The following is a 19,960-nucleotide window of genomic DNA, read 5'->3' on the forward strand; positions in this document are numbered from 1 at the left end:
TCCTTCACGGCCGCCGTACGTCATTGTTGACAACAATCATGGCGTCCTCAATGTCACTTCTGGGCCTGGGACGTTTATCAGCGATAAATTTGACTTCTAAAATTTTCCTGAATTCTGTCAGGTAATTGTATATCGATTGCTTAACATTTTCATTCTCCTGTGCGTTGCTGCGAGTCATTGTAATGGAAATAAATGATCCCCGTCTACCAAAGACGAAGCGAATCGGCCGTATGTCAACGGCTAATGTTGGTAGGTGACGGTGCTAACCAAGGTTCAGACTAAAAAAAAGCATTTTAAACGTGACGTGTGTCCTTCAAAGTGACACAAATCAGTTTAAAACGCATCCACTCGTGTGGTTTGTCTTTAAAGTGCCAAGGATATGAGTAAATATCAGTAGTACCCCGTGTTCTTCCATCACTGGACTAGCTAGCGTTAGCTAATGTCAGGTATAGCTGAAAATTCAAAGTGCGAGCGCAGATAAACGGTGTTTGCTGGTGGACATTTGTTACATACAATCACTAAATTGGCATGACGGATTATTTATTAAGATATAGAACTCTTCTCAAACGGCTGTATCATACACTGACTCATTACAGTCCAATGGAACACTGTAACTAGAGTTGATTTGACATTCCTCTGAGGCATTACGCCTTTTTTAGCCACATATAACCCAAGGTTTTACAGGACTATAACGGTAGCAGATGTTGGACAATTTAAGTACTAGATGCAGGACTGCGTGAATAGTAGATGCAGGGTTACATATGAACAAGTACGATTACATGAATGCAAAGCCAGGACTACCTATATCACTACTTGCAGAACTGTATGAGTACCGGAGGTAGGATTACTTGCAGGCCTACATGTATACTATATGAACTTAATAAGTATATTTGCAGGGCTATATGAGTACTAAATGTTGGAGTATAGGAGAACTGTGAACGTGTATGACATGCAGAGTTGTATGAGTTACATATGCTGTTCTACTGTCATGCATGACATGTTGGACCATGAGAGTACTGCATGCTGGAGTCAATGAGTACTACTCTTTAATATTCAATTTTAAAACTCCAAATAATAAAGTACGATAAGTAAGTATAAACTTAATTAATGTTTTTCAATTCAATTGCATATGTGTGCATGTGAATGCTGCCGCACATCCTGCCCTCAACTCACTCAGATTCAAGCATAAATGGTCAATGCAAAGCAGCTCATGAGTGAATGATAAAAGCTGGCTCATTAGTGGTTTCTCATGGTGAATCATAGAAATATTTGCAGAGAAGAGCAAGAAAAGAGGAACGTTAGTCATAATGCACGATTGTCACCGCAAATGTTCATGTATACGGTAATTAGACTGACTACTTCACACCGTAACAAGAGGATTACATCAAACAGTGGTGTCCTGTTATCATTTAATAAAGATGATTGACATGTAAAATATAAGTAAGCTTGGTCATGGTGAGTGTGGCTATTGTGATTATTTTGGACCCATACTGAGGATGAGGAGGGTCATGATTGTGAGAAAACTCTCATCGGCTTTATTCACAGACTTAAACGATGTAGCGATCCATGTGGAAGTGATAACATTGAGACAGACGAAGGTGATGTCTTGTGCTGCACCTTGTCTTATAGTTGGTTTTCATTGCAGTGATTTTACAATAAAACTACAGGTAAAATGAAGATGGTACTTGGTGATGAGTACAGAATGAGATGATACTATATGGTTGGTTCTATAATGTTTCACTGTGATCTTTTACTCAAACAACCGGACTGTATAATTGTTGCGTGGAAACGTTACATCCACCACCTCTTCACTCTAGTGGTGGAGTGTATAATTGAGAAAAAGGCAACGATGAGTTATTGAGCGGTCTTTATTTGGGCTATAATTAGATTTTTTCACATTCAAAAGTGATTATGGAACAGTTATGAATCGCTTCAAGTGAATGTCGTTTACATTAACACTCTCTATTTTGGAAGTCAATGATAATGTCAGCCATCAATTTACCATCTCGTCACCTGCATCACCAGTTTCCTCTGTCTCCAAAATCTTTGTATGCATGTTAATGAGTTTACGTTTCGGTGCACATATTTTCCCGCCAGATTTGTTTATTTGACTCACAACTGCTGTGTGGAAAGTGGCCATTTTGTGCGTACGCAGCACTTCTACATGAGACCACAGGACAGAACAGTGTGGTGGCAGGGGTTTTGATACGGGCCAGCATAAACTGTGAATACGTTCACCTTATTGATGGCAATTTGAATGGCCAGATATACCATTCTGAGAGCCTTAGGCCCATTGTCATGCGTTCATCCTCTGCCGTCACCTCATGTTGCAACATTTTTATAACAGTTTGCAAGCCTATAAATTCAAGCTAAATTACTTTTCATGAAAAAAAGCAGATCAGCAGTTGTTTTTTTTTAGCGTTAATGACTGATTTCTTTACAATTAACAAAAAAACAGGCCAAAATGGAATGTTGAATTGACCTACAACATTATGAACGGCAGATCAGTAGTGTAAATAAATCTTTAAATAAACCGTTGCCTCTGTTATTCATTTGAAGAGCCTTACCAGATTTTATTATTGATGAGTTTGTATCAAACACTATCAAATATTTCCAAAGAATCCTTGATGTATTGCATTTGATTTATGGTGTCATGTTGCCATCAGATGTATAAAAAAAGTCCTTAATCATGAAAATATTTGAGGTAAATGACTAAAACTAATTATTAGATTGCGATCAATGGAATCAATTTTCTATGAACTAATCTGGAATGTGATTATATAGAACAGCCCTTCTCTTATTGAGCCACGATGGTTGCTGCTTTGTGACGGGCTGCACATTCACAAAGAGCTACACAGTCCTCGCCTGACAGTTGACCGCAGCCAACATTAAGCACGTCCTGTCATTAGGATGAGAGCGAGAGTCTGCCAAAGATTCGCCAGACAGAACTAATAGGTGGAAGGGGGATTCACTCCTTGTCTGTTCCTTTTCACTGTATCCTCGCCCACTTCTCTCTCCAAGATAGTCAGTGGCCGCTGAGTATTAACTTGCTTGTATAATTGTCATCTTTGCTTGTGTGCCTTTGATGGGTTAATGTGTATCTAATGGTTTTCAGGTCTACCAGCACATCAACACGGAGGCTGGCAGAGAAACCAGGACAAGACACGCAACTTATTACAGTTGATGAGAAATTGGTAAGGATCCCGCCCTGTTCAACGTGACACACAAATTGTTGTTTGTCTGCTCTACTGTCTTCCATCCAGGCAATGTTTTAATCAGACCGTTCACTGTATTTTTACTGTTTTGGAAAAAAACATTGAAAACTTTCCTAAACTCCTGCCAAAGTGAGCTTCAGTTAGAGAGTCAAGCCTCATGAAGACTGGCGCATTGTCAAATCTAAACCGATGTGAAAAATGTAGGAGACCACAGCCATCGTGATAGATTTTTGTTCAATTTGTTTTCCTTTGAAAGTAGAAGCATAAAAAGTGTCATATTTTATGTTGCACAATGGTAAAACAGCATAGAAAGTGGCCTGGAAATGTGAAATCATCATATTTTCATCAGTTTACTGGCTGCAAAATCATTTGTTTCATAGAGCAACACAATTTACACGGTGCAGGATCCACTTGCCGAATGAGGAATTCTTTTCATCTTTATAATTGCAGATGATGTTTTTGATATGTTTTCTTCTCACAGGTGAAAATTCAGATTTTGTAAGTTTACAGTTGGCCCCATTTGTAAACCCTAAATAAAAAGAAATGTTTGGTTTTTTTTGTTACAAAAGCTCCTCAACTTAAACAAATATGTTTAGACTGTGATCCTTTTTTTTTTGCCAATTAGGGTGGCATCAACCGATCATCTCCATTAAGCTAAAATACTCACCGGTATTCAGTCGGCTACCATGACACCTGTCAACTGCTGTGGCTTGGGCACAAATATACTTTGAATCAAGCCGGGAGGGCAGCAGGCGTCAATATTTAAATACATTTTCCTGTAACTTCTGTTGTTCGATTGTATTGAGCTCGGTGTTACATCAGTCAAGGTCTTGGGTGCCTCTCCAGTGTGAAACAGCCTAAACATTGATAAGCATGCATTTGAAGTGGCCAGCATTAGCAATGTGCCATCTGTTCAAAACAAAGAAGAATATTTAAAATGAATGCTTTGTCATTAAAAGAAGAAGGACATCAGAGATAAGGGAGAAAGAGGGAGTTTGGAGAGAATGTGGGAGTCTGTTGTGGACTTGTTTTGGGGGTGGGAGAGTGGGGGGGTTGCTGTGTGTGGGCAGCGTCAGTGCGCTTTTGTCCCACACCAAAGCTGACCATACTGGCAGACAAACCTTTGGCTGGGCGGAGTGTCTGTCTCTGTCCTCTCAGTAGGGGCCACTGAGAGGAACAGCAGAGAAGAGGAAAAAAGGGCCTCTAAAAATGGGGAGGGGGGGGTGAAAGAAAAGAAGCTTGCATGGAAAAAAGTTTGTGAGACACCCTGAGACTCACGAAAAAGACAGTGGCCACTTCAGTGTTGTCGGCCACAGAGGTTTCTTTGTGGCAGGCCGATGCTGGCGGCGGCGGGAAATACTAATGCTCACCCAGACAGGCCAAAAAGAGAGGCCCTCAGCTGTTTACAGTACAGTGGTCTCCGTCTCACATGGAAGAGGGCAATGGGAGCACTCTCCCTTTTGGGCATTCAGCGTATGTCAGCACGCTAGTCATTCATCGGGCTGTCAATAAGTGTGAATTGCTTTCTGGTTTGACCAATCAAAGAAAGGTCTGGATCGACTGCAAGGTTATGCTGGGTTTGCACGCGGTTTCTCTCAAGTAGCCTGAGGAGAAAGTGGCGTGGCACTTGTTGTGTCGCGAAAGTTTCTGAATAACCTCATTTAGATGACGTTGCATTTTGTCCCGGCCAAACGATATTTTGAATTCACTCCAAAAAACTTAGTTCGTATAACACTCACTGTCTTGTCCTTCGTTCTCGTCTGTCCCGAAAATGCAGACCTTACAGGAACTTGCATCCGGTCATCTCCATTACAGTCAGATTTGGGATGTGAAGGGCAAAAATCTCCCTCAGGTCAAAAAGTATGAACTATTCCAGTATCAGAGCTTTTTCAGTTGAATTTGTGAGCCTTTTTACTGCTGGCTGCAAACAGAAAAATTATGTGCAACTGTTTTGATGATATTTTACGTGTCTATAATAACAGAACAAATGACTGCACCCGTATGTTATTTCACCTGAAGGATGGAACTGACCAAGAATTAGAAGTACTCTGACAGAACACAAATGTCCAATAGTACGGTCTTCAATAAAAGCCATGGAAGTATCCTGTGTGTCCGGATAGATCTCAGAAAGTTTTAGAAACATTCAGATTTTTCTCAGATCCAGAAATGTACGAAAATATTTAAAAAAATGCAAATCTCACAATGATAAAGAAATGCAAAAACTGCAACCACAACATTATTTATGTCTGTTCCTATTTCCAAAAGTATTAAAGGTATGCCTGGTTTTATTCTTGTAATGTGTGTATGTAATATTGCCTTAAAATTAATACAATTAAAAAAAAAATGGAACAAAATACTCTATCTCAGTGTTCTAGTTCTGTCCTTAATCATACAGGTGGCCAATGCTCCCCCCTCCATTATTTTTTTATGAAAATCTTGTGTCATCCTGCCGGTTGAAGGACAGGTGCAATAAAACTGAAAAACCTTAACGTCCTTGCGTCTTCTGACCCTGTTTTATCTTTTATGTGACTACACTATGAACAAAGAAGGTGAACTATACATAATCATGCTCCCTTGCTCTCTGTCTCATTTCTTTGTTAAAAATATCTCCACTTGAATTTAAAAGGTGCTTTCCCACTAAGTTATACAAGAAGCCAGGTAATGCTGGTTTCATCTAAATATTCAAGCAAACATGTCAAATACTTTCTATCTCCAGCTAATCAGTCGGTAGGATGGCCTGTCTTATGTGGTAGAAAATTCTCTATTCTTGTTTATTTATTTTTTTTGGCTGTCGCTCAGAAAATACAAGCTATTTCATATAATCCATGAATGTAGAAAATTTCACTCAACCTATATTTTGATTGGATCCTTTATTCGATAGAATAGAAATAAGCTCTCTTAAAATAATCGGCAGATTGAATGATCATTTTAACAGCGAATTTAAATGACCTTGACTGTGTTTCATCTCTGTCCCCATAGTTAAAGTCTTGCAAAAATCTGCGGTAAGTTTGACATATTTGTGATCAACCCTGTGAAAGCTGTGTCTGAGTTTCAGAAATAACGCCAAAGAAAGACCTGCGTGATGGAGCCCCAGTGCCCAGAGCTGTTCCCTAGATTGCACATGCCGACCTGCTTTTGTTTGTAATTACTGTTTGATTAAGCATGCTGGGCAGCTCCCAGGGTCCGGCTGGCTGGCCACTGATACACAGCTTTACACGGAATGTCTGCGACTTCCCCCAGCCAGAGTCCGGCCTTTCGTTTTAGTTTCTGGCCTTTTTGCAGAAACCTATTGTGCCTTTAGCCTTCGACACTGGCACTGCTTAAATATGCAATAATACTCCTCTCACGTATGTCTAGTCCTTCTTCAGCTGTGGCCAAGTGCACTCCCCCTCTCCACATAAAGACAACACCATAATCTTAAAGCGCTTGTGAAGCCTTGTTATAGAGTTCTCTAAAGGCACTAGGGTTTTACAAGACAGAGGAGGAGAGTTATTGGAGTGCAGGGAATTGAGGGGAAAGGAAAGGGAAAGACTGGGAGTAGAAGAGTATGAAATCAGTAGGCCTGTTTGATGCTTGGCATGTTTTAGTTTCCTAATCTGAAATCTTTGGTTTCTTTTAAGTGTAGAGCACAGCGCTCACTTGGCAAGTGACATCACATCTGGACAAAAGATGTGGGATTTGATTTTTTTTTTTTTTTTTAAAGGTAATTGGGTCTCGAAGTGAGTTGTTGGTTGTTTTTACAGTCTTAAATTGGAATGGAAATGCATTGGAAATGTACTTGTTGTTATCTTTCAAGATTTATAACAGAATCACACCTCTTAAAATGTTGTAGTATTGCCTCAAACTGCTCCAACAGTTCACCTGCAAACCTTATGAATAACACTGCTTTCCAAAGTTTGGAAAAACATCTTCTTATCCATCATGCTGGTGCCTGCAGAATACATACAATCTTCTTGAAACCATAGAGGGGTGCGGCATGGACCAAAGAAGAACCTTTAAGATCTTTTTGATATAGTTAAAAACAGTCCCTTTAGTTATTAATTACCCCTGCTAAGGTGGTGATATCTGTTTGTCTGTAAACAAGATCAGACTTTTCTTGAAATTATCATATCTGCCCAAAATCCAGTATTTTTTTTTAAAGCATAACACTACATTAACCTTAATGACAAAAGAAAGGCATATTTCTAATAATTTCTAAATATTTCCTGACACACATGATGCTTTCATTTTTATATTTGTATTTATAGTGCATTTTCATATATTTTTTTTAAAGAAATATTTCACAGGCCATGAAAAAATGAGATAATGAATGCTAATGGTTAGATTATATGGAAATCCTAATAAAGGTTTCAGAGTGGGTTGTTTATTGGCCTTTGCAGAGGTTCTTTGCACTCCCCGTACACTTCTAGTTATTATCTTTATCCTCTATCTCTTCCTGAGGTCTATTACATTCTAAACAGGCATTGAATAATCATGGGGAACCTAGAAAAGCCTGGAAAAGGTTTTGAAAAATAATCATAAAGCCAGACAACTTAGGAAAAGTCATTGAAATTTGCTCCACAAATACCTTCAGGTTAGAGCAAATGTGGTTCACTTAACATTGATTTACCTCAGAAATATATTTAATCAAATTGCTTGGTTTGTCATTAATTTTACTTAAATACAAGCTGGTTCACTTTGACATGGATGTCCTGGTTCATTTAGCATGTGTAAACAGACGTTTCAGACAATGTATGGTCATAAAATGGTCCTCAATTGCACTGAAAATGATTGGAAATTCAGTCCAACTGCAGTGTGTTTTTGGGCTTTCTAAGTAAAATTTGACCTGACTTAAGACATCAGACAACTCCTTGATACAGAAGTCAGTCATAGGAAGCTGGATGGTCTCACGAGGTCATCCCAGTAGGCTGTTTGGACACACCAGTTTGCCCAGTGACACTTGAGAACTTAATTTCAGCAGAAGTAAAAGTGTTAAATTGGACAAAGTAGTGCTTGCAAGCTCAAACAGACACTTGTTTACACTTTTTTTAATCTGTAGGAAAACCTAAATGTTGGACAATGAAGAAACAGAATCCCAATAAAACACAAGCTGTCCAAACTATGGGTTATATTTAGCACAAGGAGTTTAAGTCTGCAGTACAGGGGTGTATATTCTCTAAGCCTGTCTGGTCTCAGACACCCGGGTGACCTACAGTGGAGCAGACAACATTCAAACCCCCCCCCCCCCCCCTTTATCCTGCTCTCCCACCCTTCCTCCCTCATTCGTACATAGACAATTTAAGTGTCTGTTTTGTCTGGTTGCCCGCTCATACGGTGTTGCGCAAAAAAAAAAAAAATCTCTCAGCTCAACTTTGGAGTAGTGGGTCAGAGGATGTTGGTCTTTGAAGAGTGCCAGACAAGAGGCTTTATTATGTATCATCCACTAAATAGTATTTCATTCATTAACACTCGCTTCCATAGAGACTAAGCCCTGTCAGTGCCGGGTAGTTTAAGGACGTGTCAAGCTGCCGAGTGTAGTGTTTGCAGAGTGAATAAAAAGGCTGTTGGCTGCTTCTTTTTCACCTGCACATCCACTAATTATCTGTGAGAAAGCAGCTCTTTTCCATAATGTCCAAATCAGGTTTGCTGTGGAGTCCCATGTGTTGTTTTTTTGGAGCCAGGTGTGCTGCCATTGCACCGTTTGAGAGCTGCATCTGGTGATTATGTTCATCGTCTGCATTGTTTGTGACTCATCTGTCGATCCTTCCTATAATAAATTGTTCAAATGTAGTGACAAACGTCAATCACATATTTGCAGAGCTTAAGGCTCGTTTATTTGGTCCACTAAAAGTTAAACAATTCAGATATTCATTTCAATTTTGGTTTTATATATCTATGCACGCTTTATTATAAAGTGCGTAATGAACCACGTTTTTCAACTTAAAACCTTAACCCGTGTACTGGTGATTTGACTTGTGATTTATGCTAGTTGGTGCTCCCGTTTAACTCCCAAGGCAACCGGAGTCACAAGATCACGCAAGGATCCGTTTTTACCAGGTCTCAAGTCCTCCTCACTAAAAATGATGCGGCCAATCAGCACTCTCTGAGGAGATAGGGAAGTGGTTTAGGTGCGAAGACGACAAGATTTCAAAACAATAATCGTGTCGATGCTGTTGTAGCATCCGTTATATCAGAACGAGAGAGAATTTCCTGTTTGAAAGAAAAAGGGAGGAACGCCAATGAAGGCATTTCTTGATTGAGAATGTGCTAACACTCTTCTACCTGGATGAATGGCAAGATGGCGGCGCGCACACACGTACTCCTTTTTTCTATTTTAACTACTTTCTGTCAGGATTTGCTAATAGGGAGCAGTTACTGCCTCTGCACCTCTTTTTTTATTCCTCTATTTTTCCATTTGTATATTTTTTGCACTGAAAAAGAATGAGTTGAAACATAATTGTGCTGTCCCGATGTGTAATGACATAAAGGTTCTGATTCTGATTCTACCAACTGCCTTTTACTTCTGTGGGAGTTTATTGATCTGATTGGTTCTCCTGTGATTGACAGATGGCTCCTCAATCACCTGCTGAGTCTCTCTTGAAAGTACCTACCCTCGTGAAAGGGTTTCTACACAGGACTTCTCAGATATTTCTGGGAAACAAACTACCTCAGGTGTTGCCTCAGGTGTTACCTCACGTTATGCTCATCTCATGCCAAGTGATGTTAGAGAGCCAGCTTTCATCGTCAACCAGCCCACGTCCCTGTTCCTGCTATAAACCCTCGTCCTCCCTGAGGCTCCCTCTCCAATCAGACTGAGGCGCTCATTTTCAAATCTGTCTGAGGCACATCATTCCCAGGATGTGTCTCAGCTGCTAGTTTTAAAGCTTTTTGTCTTCCAGATCATGTCACTGCACTTGTCAGACTTCCACCCCCTCACAGTACTGGTGAGGGATTATCTTGAGATGGGTTCTACTAACTAGTTCCATTTTGGATCTTGTTCCTAGTACCCAGATTCTTTTAAGTCCAACATTCACAAATCTTTTCTAATCTGCGGTGGGCAGATTAACTGCTTTAAAGTGCGTGCTGACTTTACCAAAGTAGAAAAGATGTATAAATAAATGAGAAAGAACTGGCAAATAGGAGGAGAAAATACCACATGTTCAGAGAAGCTTAGATTTTTTTGGGGGTGCACTTTGGTTGGAGTTCAGCCCCTCATCTGTTTTCTCATTCCTTCTCTCATGACAGCTAAAGTGTCACAAGTTGTAGGCGAGCACAGCTGAGATGGATAAAACTCCGTTGAGTCCAGAAGAAAGAGACAGGTTTTGATCCGTCTCTCTATTAAATGGTCTTCTGACCATGGCCTTGCAGCCTCCTCTGCACTGTCCCTCTAAAAAGACCTGGACCGGTGTCTTTGAGATGCCGGACAGCAGACGGTCCCATGTCCTGCCTGTCCATCGTCATCGGTATGTGTAATGTGAGATTGGAGATGTCCCTCGCGCCAGCTGCTTCTTGTTCTCTCCTGCTGAACCACTCCCACACATGAGCAAGCAACCTAATATTTGTTTCTATTAGAGACGCCCCCCTATGTCCAATCAGTAATTGGCACGCTTTGTGCACTTCAAAGATGTCTGAAGGTGGGAACCGGCAGAGACTGATGAGTGAGGCTCTTGGTCTGGGTGTGGGCTGGACACTGGAGGGTTAAGGGTGATGTGTTTGGGCTTTCACCACATGCTGACTCAACATGATTCAGCTCGGCTGACCCCGTGACCCCCCTCTGGCTGCCGAGCTGCAGTATTGGCATACGGATGTTTGTGCTATGATAGGCCAGACGTACTTGTGTCATGACTGTCCACTATAAGCTAAGCTAGAGATGTTTTGTCTGAGCCCCTCGCCAACAGGCGTCCTTTACTGGTTTCTCTGGTTGTCATTGTTCCAACTGGAAAATACATCGCGTACTTCAGTGGAGATTTGTAAACTATAAAAGTTCTAAAAATGGCTCCACCAAACTGTTAGATACAGACAATATGGTCCTTTCTGGAATGGGTGTGGACACTTGTCTGGGAGAGTGCAGAAACTAGCAATTATTTTCATTATTGATTGATTTTTGATTTTGAGCTTTCATTTTAATGTTTTTAGAAGAGTTGTTGAAAGAATAGCCAGTCATTATTTCCTTTAGCCAGTGGTGCCAGGCAACAGCAAACAGAGAAAAGAAGCAAACCGTTGGGTTAGAAAAACCAGAACCAGGACGTTGGAAATTTTGCTCCACAAGTACCTGTGAATACAGTGATTCAGCTTTTGTGGAATAATTGCACCGTGAGTCGTCCGCATAAAGAGGTTATTAATAAAAAGCTCTATCAAACGTTGTTAATGTGTTTTGATATTTTGTACATTTGGGTTTTTGTCCGACTCTACACTTCTGGTTTATTGGAGAGTTGATTGTTTTCACAAGTCATAATTGAGCTGTCCAAGATCATTGCAAGAACAGATGTGAATTTTCTTTTTATGGATTGTTTTAGGTTGAAAATAATCCTGTTTCTAAATAGGCACAAAGGGAATATCCAGTGATTGAGTGAAAAGGACCGAGCTAAGCAATTCACTAAGTGAAGGAACAGTAATGTCTTCAGACGACATGATCTTTATATTAACCTCTTTTACAGCTTTCATGTACATAAACTCGTGCTTTTGATACCCTTTATTAAAATTGGCTGGATAAAAAATTCAAACATTAGTGTTTTCTTTATGATAGTTTTCTCAAGAATGTGCCAAAATGCATATCGTGATGCAGGGATATTTACTTTACTGGCAACCCACTTGCTTTTTAAATTACATTTCTTCTCTTGGCCAAGTCATCTTACAGAAATGCATTACATACCACAAAAATCCTCAACCCGTCCTTCCATTTGGATCAGATCTGCAAATGATATCAGCAAGAATTTGGAGCATATTTTATATCACTGAACAGGCAAAACTGGGTTTAGTGTTCCACCGTATAAACTGTGGGAAATAAACGACAGGAAACGTAGACATTCACCTGTGTTATCCAAACAATATGGAGGCCGTACTGGCTGGAGGACAGTTTAAGGGAATAGTTCAGTATAACACACGCACTGTAAGTGAAGAAGATGGCTCGCTACGCTGACGGTCACTTTTGATTGGCTGTATTTTTATTTATTTTTTCGCAGTTCAACGAGGTGGAGTGCTTGAATAAATGCTTAAAAAAAACCACATCGGAGTTAATCAGGATCTCCTTCATTCTGTAGTCGCTTTGATCGGGGAGTGTTAAGTCAGCGTAGGTACAGCTTGCTAATGTGTAGGAATTTAAACAAATTCCTCAAGATGTCATAAGAAATATTAAAACCAAACAGTAAAACCAAAAAATACTGTTGAAAATGAAGTCACAATCCCAGGCTAGACACACTCAAGAAAGGAAGGTGGTTATTCCAGATAAAGTGATGGCAATTTTGTGGAAGGAAAAAAAAAGGAAACCCAAATTGGCAAAGTAGATTATTCCAGTCATTTGTTACCAGCTGCCATAGAAGACAGAGAGACAGGTCCGATCACATGACTCGGTAATTAGACACATAACGCACAATCACTGTCTTAGAAGCTCACCCTGCCTTTGATCAGCGGGACGGGACAAATATGTCAGCGGCGGGACAAACAACAGCAAAGGTGAACAGCACCGGCTGATGAAAGGAAACCGAGGTTTCACATGGTTAAGTGTCTGACTGCTCTCCAGTTGTTTCAGAGGGACACCTTGATGGTCTGAACTATCACTCCAGCCCCCTTCATCTGAACGAGTGCTTTGTTTCCAGGGTTACTGCTCCATTTGCACAAAGACAGCAACATTTGAAATTTCATTTATTTGAGAACTGCTGTTAAATCCTGTATACTCTATCCCACTTTGTCATATAGAGATTTTTGTTCCTCCTTCACACCAGATTGTCCATCCAGGTCTCAGTTGGAGCGTTAGGGGTACCAGCGTTCAGCATTCTGGTGGGCCCGTCGGCCCCACAGCAACAAGCCCCTATGCTCTTTATTTGGCACATAGCCCGGAGGTGTCAGAAATATCGACACGCTTTCACGTGACGGAGACTTTACCAGCCCCCTCCCCCCCTCTCTTAAGCTCTGCATTCTGTCCGCCCAGCCAGGTATTGTAGGGCCCCGTGAAGGCCCTGTGAATAGTGTCAAACTTGATAGTTCTCATTTTGCTTCCTGTACATGGCAGAAGAAAAAGTGCCCACCGTGTGGGTTTTCCTTTTGTGATGGCCCTCTCTAGTCTTCCTGGGAACACACCACATTCCAGCCACAATCATTCCCTTTGTGAATACGGGTATTGTGGGCGAGCCTGTTATGCCGATAACCCTCCTAGCTTTCAGTGTAATGCATGCAAGTATCATAGAAGTCTAGACTCGGTAGTTTTGCAAACAGCACCAGATAATGAGCAGCGTTTTCAGTGATTTGGCAGCGAGCTTTTGTTTTGACACATCCTCCCTCATTCATGAAGGACGTTTTGTGCTCATCCACGCCTAAGATGTGATTTAAGCTCTGCTACATCTGGACAAATTATTGCAGGGGTTGACCATACATGGGCCGCGTGTCAGTTGTGCTTTATGTAATGTACGTGCGTGTAACCAGCGTCTGGCCTGTTAATCACAAGGGCATCATTTCTGCTGCGTCTCCAAGAGGGATTTTCATACAAACCACAGAGCTGCTAAATATTTCACAAAATGTGTCAGTTGAGATGCATCAGATTTGATTTACTCAAACTGACAACTTAACTTATTTATTTATACATTTTTATTTATTTATTTTTTTGTTTCTCCTCCCTGGATTCACAACTCCAAATCTGTTATGATCATTGTGCAAAAGTATTTGAACGCTTCTTGTCTTTTCTCCAGAAACTGTCGGGAAGTTTCTCCGAGTTTGTCTGTGGTGCCGTCCGCCGAGGAGAATAATTTCATTCTGCAGACGGCAACATTTCAAAACGAGGTTGATTACCTGCTGCAGCTGGACAAAAACACCGGTCCCTCATTTTGTTGCGCCCTCTCACACTGTCTGGTGTGTTATTGTGTCATGAACCATCCACCATTCCCCCCTTTGGGTGAGGAGAACATGTTTTTCTCCTCTCTGTGACAAGGAGGAATTGTTAAGGTTAAGTAGATAGGGCAGCCGGAAATAATTACCAAGCACTTGTGAAGCCCCCCCCCCCTTCTCTCCCCCCCCCCTTTTCCTTTAAACAATCTTTTCAATGTGCCGATCTTGTTTATGATTAAATTCAGTCTGCTCTTGCCTCTTAGCATGGCAAAGGACGTTTCAGTGAAACGAGCAGCAGTTCAGCAGTTGGACCTGTAATTTACAAGGCTTAAATACCATTGGAAGCTCTTTTTGCCAAAGGAAAGGCGGGCTTTTGTGTGGAGTTCATGCAAAACGACCCCCTTTCTACAAATCAACTGGCAGATGACAGACAATGATGAAAATTTGATTCTTTGAAGTTGTAATGGCCATTGAAATGTGTAAAATTCTTGAATTGAAAGGAGAGCCGCCATGGAAAGCCCTCGGTCTTGGGTGGCTGCTGCCTGCGTGCTGGGAGGTTTGTCTGTGTTTTGTCGCCCACTTCCCATTGCTTGTTTGCTAATTCCCTGAAGAATTGGACCAGATCCTTGATAGGAGCTTGAAGGGGGCACCAGTTGCTCAGGAATATGCATTTATGCCCTAAAGGCCCCTCTTCCCCGTCCTCCTCCTCCTCCTCCTCCTCCTCCTCCTCCTCATTGCACGTTGGCCTACTTTCTGATGGTCTGGAATAAATCACATCTAAGTATTAAGGCATTAAATTCATCCACCAAGATACAAAAGAATAGAGCAAGATGGCTTCCGCAGTGTCTTCTCAAGGCACGTTTAAAGTTGTGAAATAACTTGTTTCCCAACCATTTCCTGAGAGGAATACCCCTCAAACACTTTCTGACATTTACATGCTGAGTTCCAGATCTTAAAACACTATTTCAGACAGTTTAAAACAAACAAATGTGTTGCACAGTGTTACTGTAACACTGGCAGAGCCGAACATGCCTGCAGGCTGGAAGAGTGAACGTCAATAAAAAAAACAAAAGAAACAATCCAAATATTTAGTTTGTTTTACTGGGCCGATGGGCTTCGTGTTTTTATTGTTTTTCTGACACCGAAGATGATGTTTTGACACTATATTTAATATGAAAATAAATTAGATTGATGTGAGGTACAAAAATATAAAACAAAGTAATTTATTATGGAAGTATTGCACATTGTTCTAACCTCGAAGCCTTATTTTTTTTTTTTTCTGGCATTAAGACCTCTTCAGTCCTTGCAGTTGTATTATTTTTGAACACCTGCGAGCTCACTTTCCGTTGACCCTCCTCAAAAATCGCGCACACATACATCTTCGCACAAACTGTGCGAGCGGGAAAAAAAAAGATATCAGTCAGCAAGTCAGCTGAAATTCAGAAGGGTCCTGGAGGACGGCTGTGTGGTCAGAAGTATGTCAGTTCATTATTTTCCTTCACTTGATATTTCAAGGAGGGCTGTATTAGCAGAGTTAGGTTGTTCGCTTTGTTTTGTTCCCTCAGATGTACCGTCCTCCGTTTTGAAGTTTCCTGAAGAATTCATTTACGTGATCCAAAGAGAATTTATTTCCGTTGAGTAACTCCTATTTCTCTCTTTGTTTCCGCACATTTTCACAGGCCTTTTCTGGAACGGAGTCAGTGTCAGCGTTCATGTTTTACACTTGACGATACTGGTGACTTCTCCTCCACCATCACCCAAAACAGACTTGTTTCTTTCCGTGTGTTCTCAGGACATCACCACGCTGACGGGGGTGCCAGAGGAGCACATCAAAACACGCAGGGTTCACATCTTTGTGCCCACAAAAACAGCCATGCAGTCAGGAATCAACAGCACCAAGAAGTGGAAGATGGACTTTGATACCAGAGAGCGCTGGGAGAACCCGCTGATGGGCTGGGCCTCAACGTAAGGCATTAAGAATGACCTGTGTGTGTGTTTTTGTGCTAGGACTTCCATTATCATTATATTCATATATTTATCATGATGGTTGGTCTTCGCTCAAGTCAGTGGAACAAGTCCAACATCACGAATGTGCTTTCAACTGCCATGAGAGCGATTTTTGCCTTCTTCCATTCCTTCTGATTCCTGAACCACGTGACTAAGAGCCGTTGATTCGTCTCTCAGGGCCGATCCCCTCTCCAACATGGTGCTGTCCTTCTCATCCAAAGAAGACGCCATCGCTTTCGCTGAGAAAAATGGTACGATTTATAATTCCGGGTTGAGACTTATAAGAGCATCAATATCAACGATTACATTTTAGAATTCTCTCTCTCTCTCTCTACATATATATATATATATACAGTATATACACACACATATACATCTGTATCTCTATATATGTATTTCTATATCTATATATATACGTATATATTTCTCTATATATTTAAAAAGTTTCTCAAAAATTAATGAAGTCATTTGCACCCTTTTATAATTTTACTGCCTGTTGATGTTTGGCCTTCATTGCCTTTGAATGGTGAAAAGTGTTCTGAATGCTAAGAATTGTTTTTGAAGTGTTTAAGCTCTCAAGTTCATCTGTCCATTGCTTCACCCCCTTCTCCAAAATCCATTTCGCTTTCATATGTTAAATATTTGTCGTAGCCAAAGTTGGCACGAGATACATTTTTTTGAATTGATTAAAAAAAAACATCTAATCAAATTAATTTATGAAATGCTTGAAAGCCCTTGAATGATAGTCTTTTAAGCGTCTTTAGGAAAATGTTTTCTAGTTTTAGCCAGGAGGAAAAATCCCATCCTATAAATTATTGTTCCTAATTCTTCACAAGAGTGGACATGTGTTAGAAATTTAGGAGGATGAAGCGGTAAAGACTTATGAATTGAGCATGAAATTCTCAGGAACGTTGCCATCACTTAAACGTGTCATACTCATACAATACATTTTATTTGAAAAATGCGGAGGTCACAAATAGTCCGAATCTGAAAAAAAAAAGAGAAGCAGAGGAGTTTCAGAAAACTGCTCAGTGGGAGAAACAGGAAAAAAAACTATTTTCCAAAGTATGTCACAGGATGAATTTGGAATATTCTGAAAGTTTGTGGTGAAAAGTCTCTTTGTAGTGGACACTACAAACGTTTGATCAGACTCAGTTAAAACTTAAGAAGAACCCTTCAAATATGGGTGGGTTATTTAGTTTGAGCCTTTGGTGTTTGCACTTCAACAAACACCAAAGGCTCCTTGAATCAGTGAAGTGAGATCAGAATGAGTGAGAGTTATTGGTGGCAGGAATAGGAACGGTTCAGGAACAGTTCCCTGCAGAACCCCACAAGAGCATCCTTTAAACAGACCATCGTCTGTTGGAAACATCTGCAACTCCTCATATTAAATGTTTAATTCCATCAAAAGCTTAAAAAAAAAAAAAAACCCAACAAAAAACAGGGCTATGAAAGTACCGCAAATAAATTCACTGTTAACAAGCGGAGAGGTGTGTTTGTCAGGTGAAGAAGAGTAATACACGTGGAATGTTTTTTCCCAAAATAAAGATTTTTGAGGACCTGAAATAGAACCCAGATGGAGTCCATTTGTGTATAATTTGTTCTCATATTTTTGGGGGAGGAAAATGTGGAAAAATGGTTAAAGGTCTGTAGATATTAAAACAACATGAATCAACTAGTTTAAACAGAGGAATAATGTCAGCCATTTTTAAATCCTCTGGTACAGTAATGACCGTTTCACCTCAGATGCGGAAAGACCAGCTGAAGGATTTTAATTCATAAGTTATGTCACTTTTTTGGATATCGGCTGTATGAAAATAGAGGTAATGAGATCATCACGATGACCAACTTATATTCACTCATTTTGATTAAAAGTGAATAAAAAAAAACAAAAAAAACATGATAATTTTTTTTAATCTATATCTAACGGACTTCCATCCAGACTGAATGCTGTTCTGGGGTAGTCATTGCTCAGCTGCTGCAGCAGTAGCTGATTTACTACTTTCCAGGTAGTTTTAATATCTTTTTCTATAAATTTCTAAAAAACATGGGTAAGAAGAGAAGGATTCGAGACACATTTTCTGTACAGTATATTCTTTTTCCGCAGCAGCTTCATTAAATCAACTGTTGGGGTTTAAACGGCTGGTGTAGTTTTCTGTCTCGCAGCTTTTTGACAGAAAGTACACTTTGACTCGAACCATCTGGGAAAGTTTGTAGAAACAAAGCAAAAAAGACTTGGTTTCCTCTGTTTATTGCACCATGAAAGCGATTAGTGCAGTTCTGACAACACACAGCCTGTTGATGTCTCCAAAACACCTCATTGGTGTTGGAACCGCTCCAAAATGAATATACGTGACATTCTTGCCCCCCCCATCACTTAACTGATGTTTTTCCTTCAGGTTGGAGCTACGATGTCACAGAGAAAAGAAGCTCCAAGCCTCGGGTGAAGTCCTACGGAGCGAACTTCTCCTGGAACAAGAGGACCAGAAGGTCCGCTAAGTAAACTGAAGACCCCCATCTGTTGGTTGGTCTGACCTCACCCTGTCCCACAGCGGAACTGGATCATCCGTGTCAATAAATGCATCATTATATATGTTTAAACCAAAACCTCTGGAGTCATTGGCAGTTTATTCCTTCAAACATTCACCTCATTACCGGCTTCCTAATGTTCTCGTTTGATTCATGAAGTGTTTGTTCTGCGTCAACAAAGAGGAACTTAGTATCACTATTAGAACCTCAGTGTTTGAAGACGACTGGAATTCAAATAAGAGGGTTTACACTTTATTACGGCAACATCTGCGCGGTGAGGGTATCGTGCTGTTTACTAGCCAGATTCTTAAAGTGGCTGTTTAATATGAGCAGTCACCGTCAGAGAGACCGCCGTTGTATCGCCTATCTGGAAGTAGGTTAGTTAGCTCTCAGACAAAGACACACTATTTACATGTTTACGAATGGGACAAATTATAAGAGAGGATAATCCTTTATCAGTCCCACGGCTGGGAAACTTAGTGTTACAGCAGCACAAGGGGCTAGCAAGTTTGAAACATCAATAAATTGACAGTAATAAATAAGTAAACTAGTAAAGAAAAAAACCCACGAAAGACAAAATGTACTTTTTGTTTCCAATGGTTATCGTATCATATATATGTTCAGTATCACACAGGTTTGTGTTAAATGCTCAATGTGAAGATATTGCGCAGGTTTTACAATTGCAAGTGTGTGTGTGTGTGTGGGGGGGGGGGGGCGTTAGCGATGTAATTAAATTAATTAAGTCATTCATTGTGTGGCGAACAAGATGTCAGAAACTAAAGCCAAATTGCATGATGTTTTTCAGCGACAACGTAAATATTCATTTTGCTCTCATCGAAGACTCAAAAAAGTATAAACTCCTCAGAAGGGAGCAGCTGGAAAAACTGAAACAAAACTCTGAGGTGACAATAAAAGAAACGTTTGTAGAAAATCATCTTTGACAGTTTGGGGTTCAAAGGTGAAACGATCCTTTTTACACACCCCGATTTTGTTATGCAACATGAAAACATAGAATTGCCTTGCAGAATGGTCACTGGTATATTCTATTTTTCTTAAATAAAAAAGCCATTTTATTGTTAATTTAATTCCGTCCAAACCCAATTTCTCCGTCAGCCAACGACGCAGCTCTCCACCACCACCCGTCTCCTTCCCCCTCCTCTGAGATCAAGCTGAGACGCGATAAAGCCAGAAAT

The 19,960-nt window shown here is 40.4% G+C and overlaps 1 protein-coding gene across 1 annotated transcript; it reads left to right on the forward strand.

Moving 5' to 3' along the window:
* On the forward strand, positions 1–19,462 carry ndufs4 (NADH:ubiquinone oxidoreductase subunit S4). Its single transcript, XM_086206621.1, has 5 exons — positions 1–121; positions 3,116–3,194; positions 16,024–16,196; positions 16,416–16,489; positions 18,638–19,462. The coding sequence occupies exons 1-5, from the start codon at positions 39–41 to the stop codon at positions 18,739–18,741; spliced, it is 513 nt and encodes a 170-aa protein (XP_086062747.1). The 5' UTR covers positions 1–38; the 3' UTR covers positions 18,742–19,462.
* Positions 19,463–19,960: the final 498 nt, after the last annotated feature.

Source organism: Aulostomus chinensis, chromosome 6, assembly GCF_037954235.1.
Source record: "Aulostomus chinensis isolate RoL2024-O1b breed Wild chromosome 6, RoL_Achi_v1.0, whole genome shotgun sequence".
Taxonomy (NCBI): domain Eukaryota; kingdom Metazoa; phylum Chordata; class Actinopteri; order Syngnathiformes; family Aulostomidae; genus Aulostomus; species Aulostomus chinensis.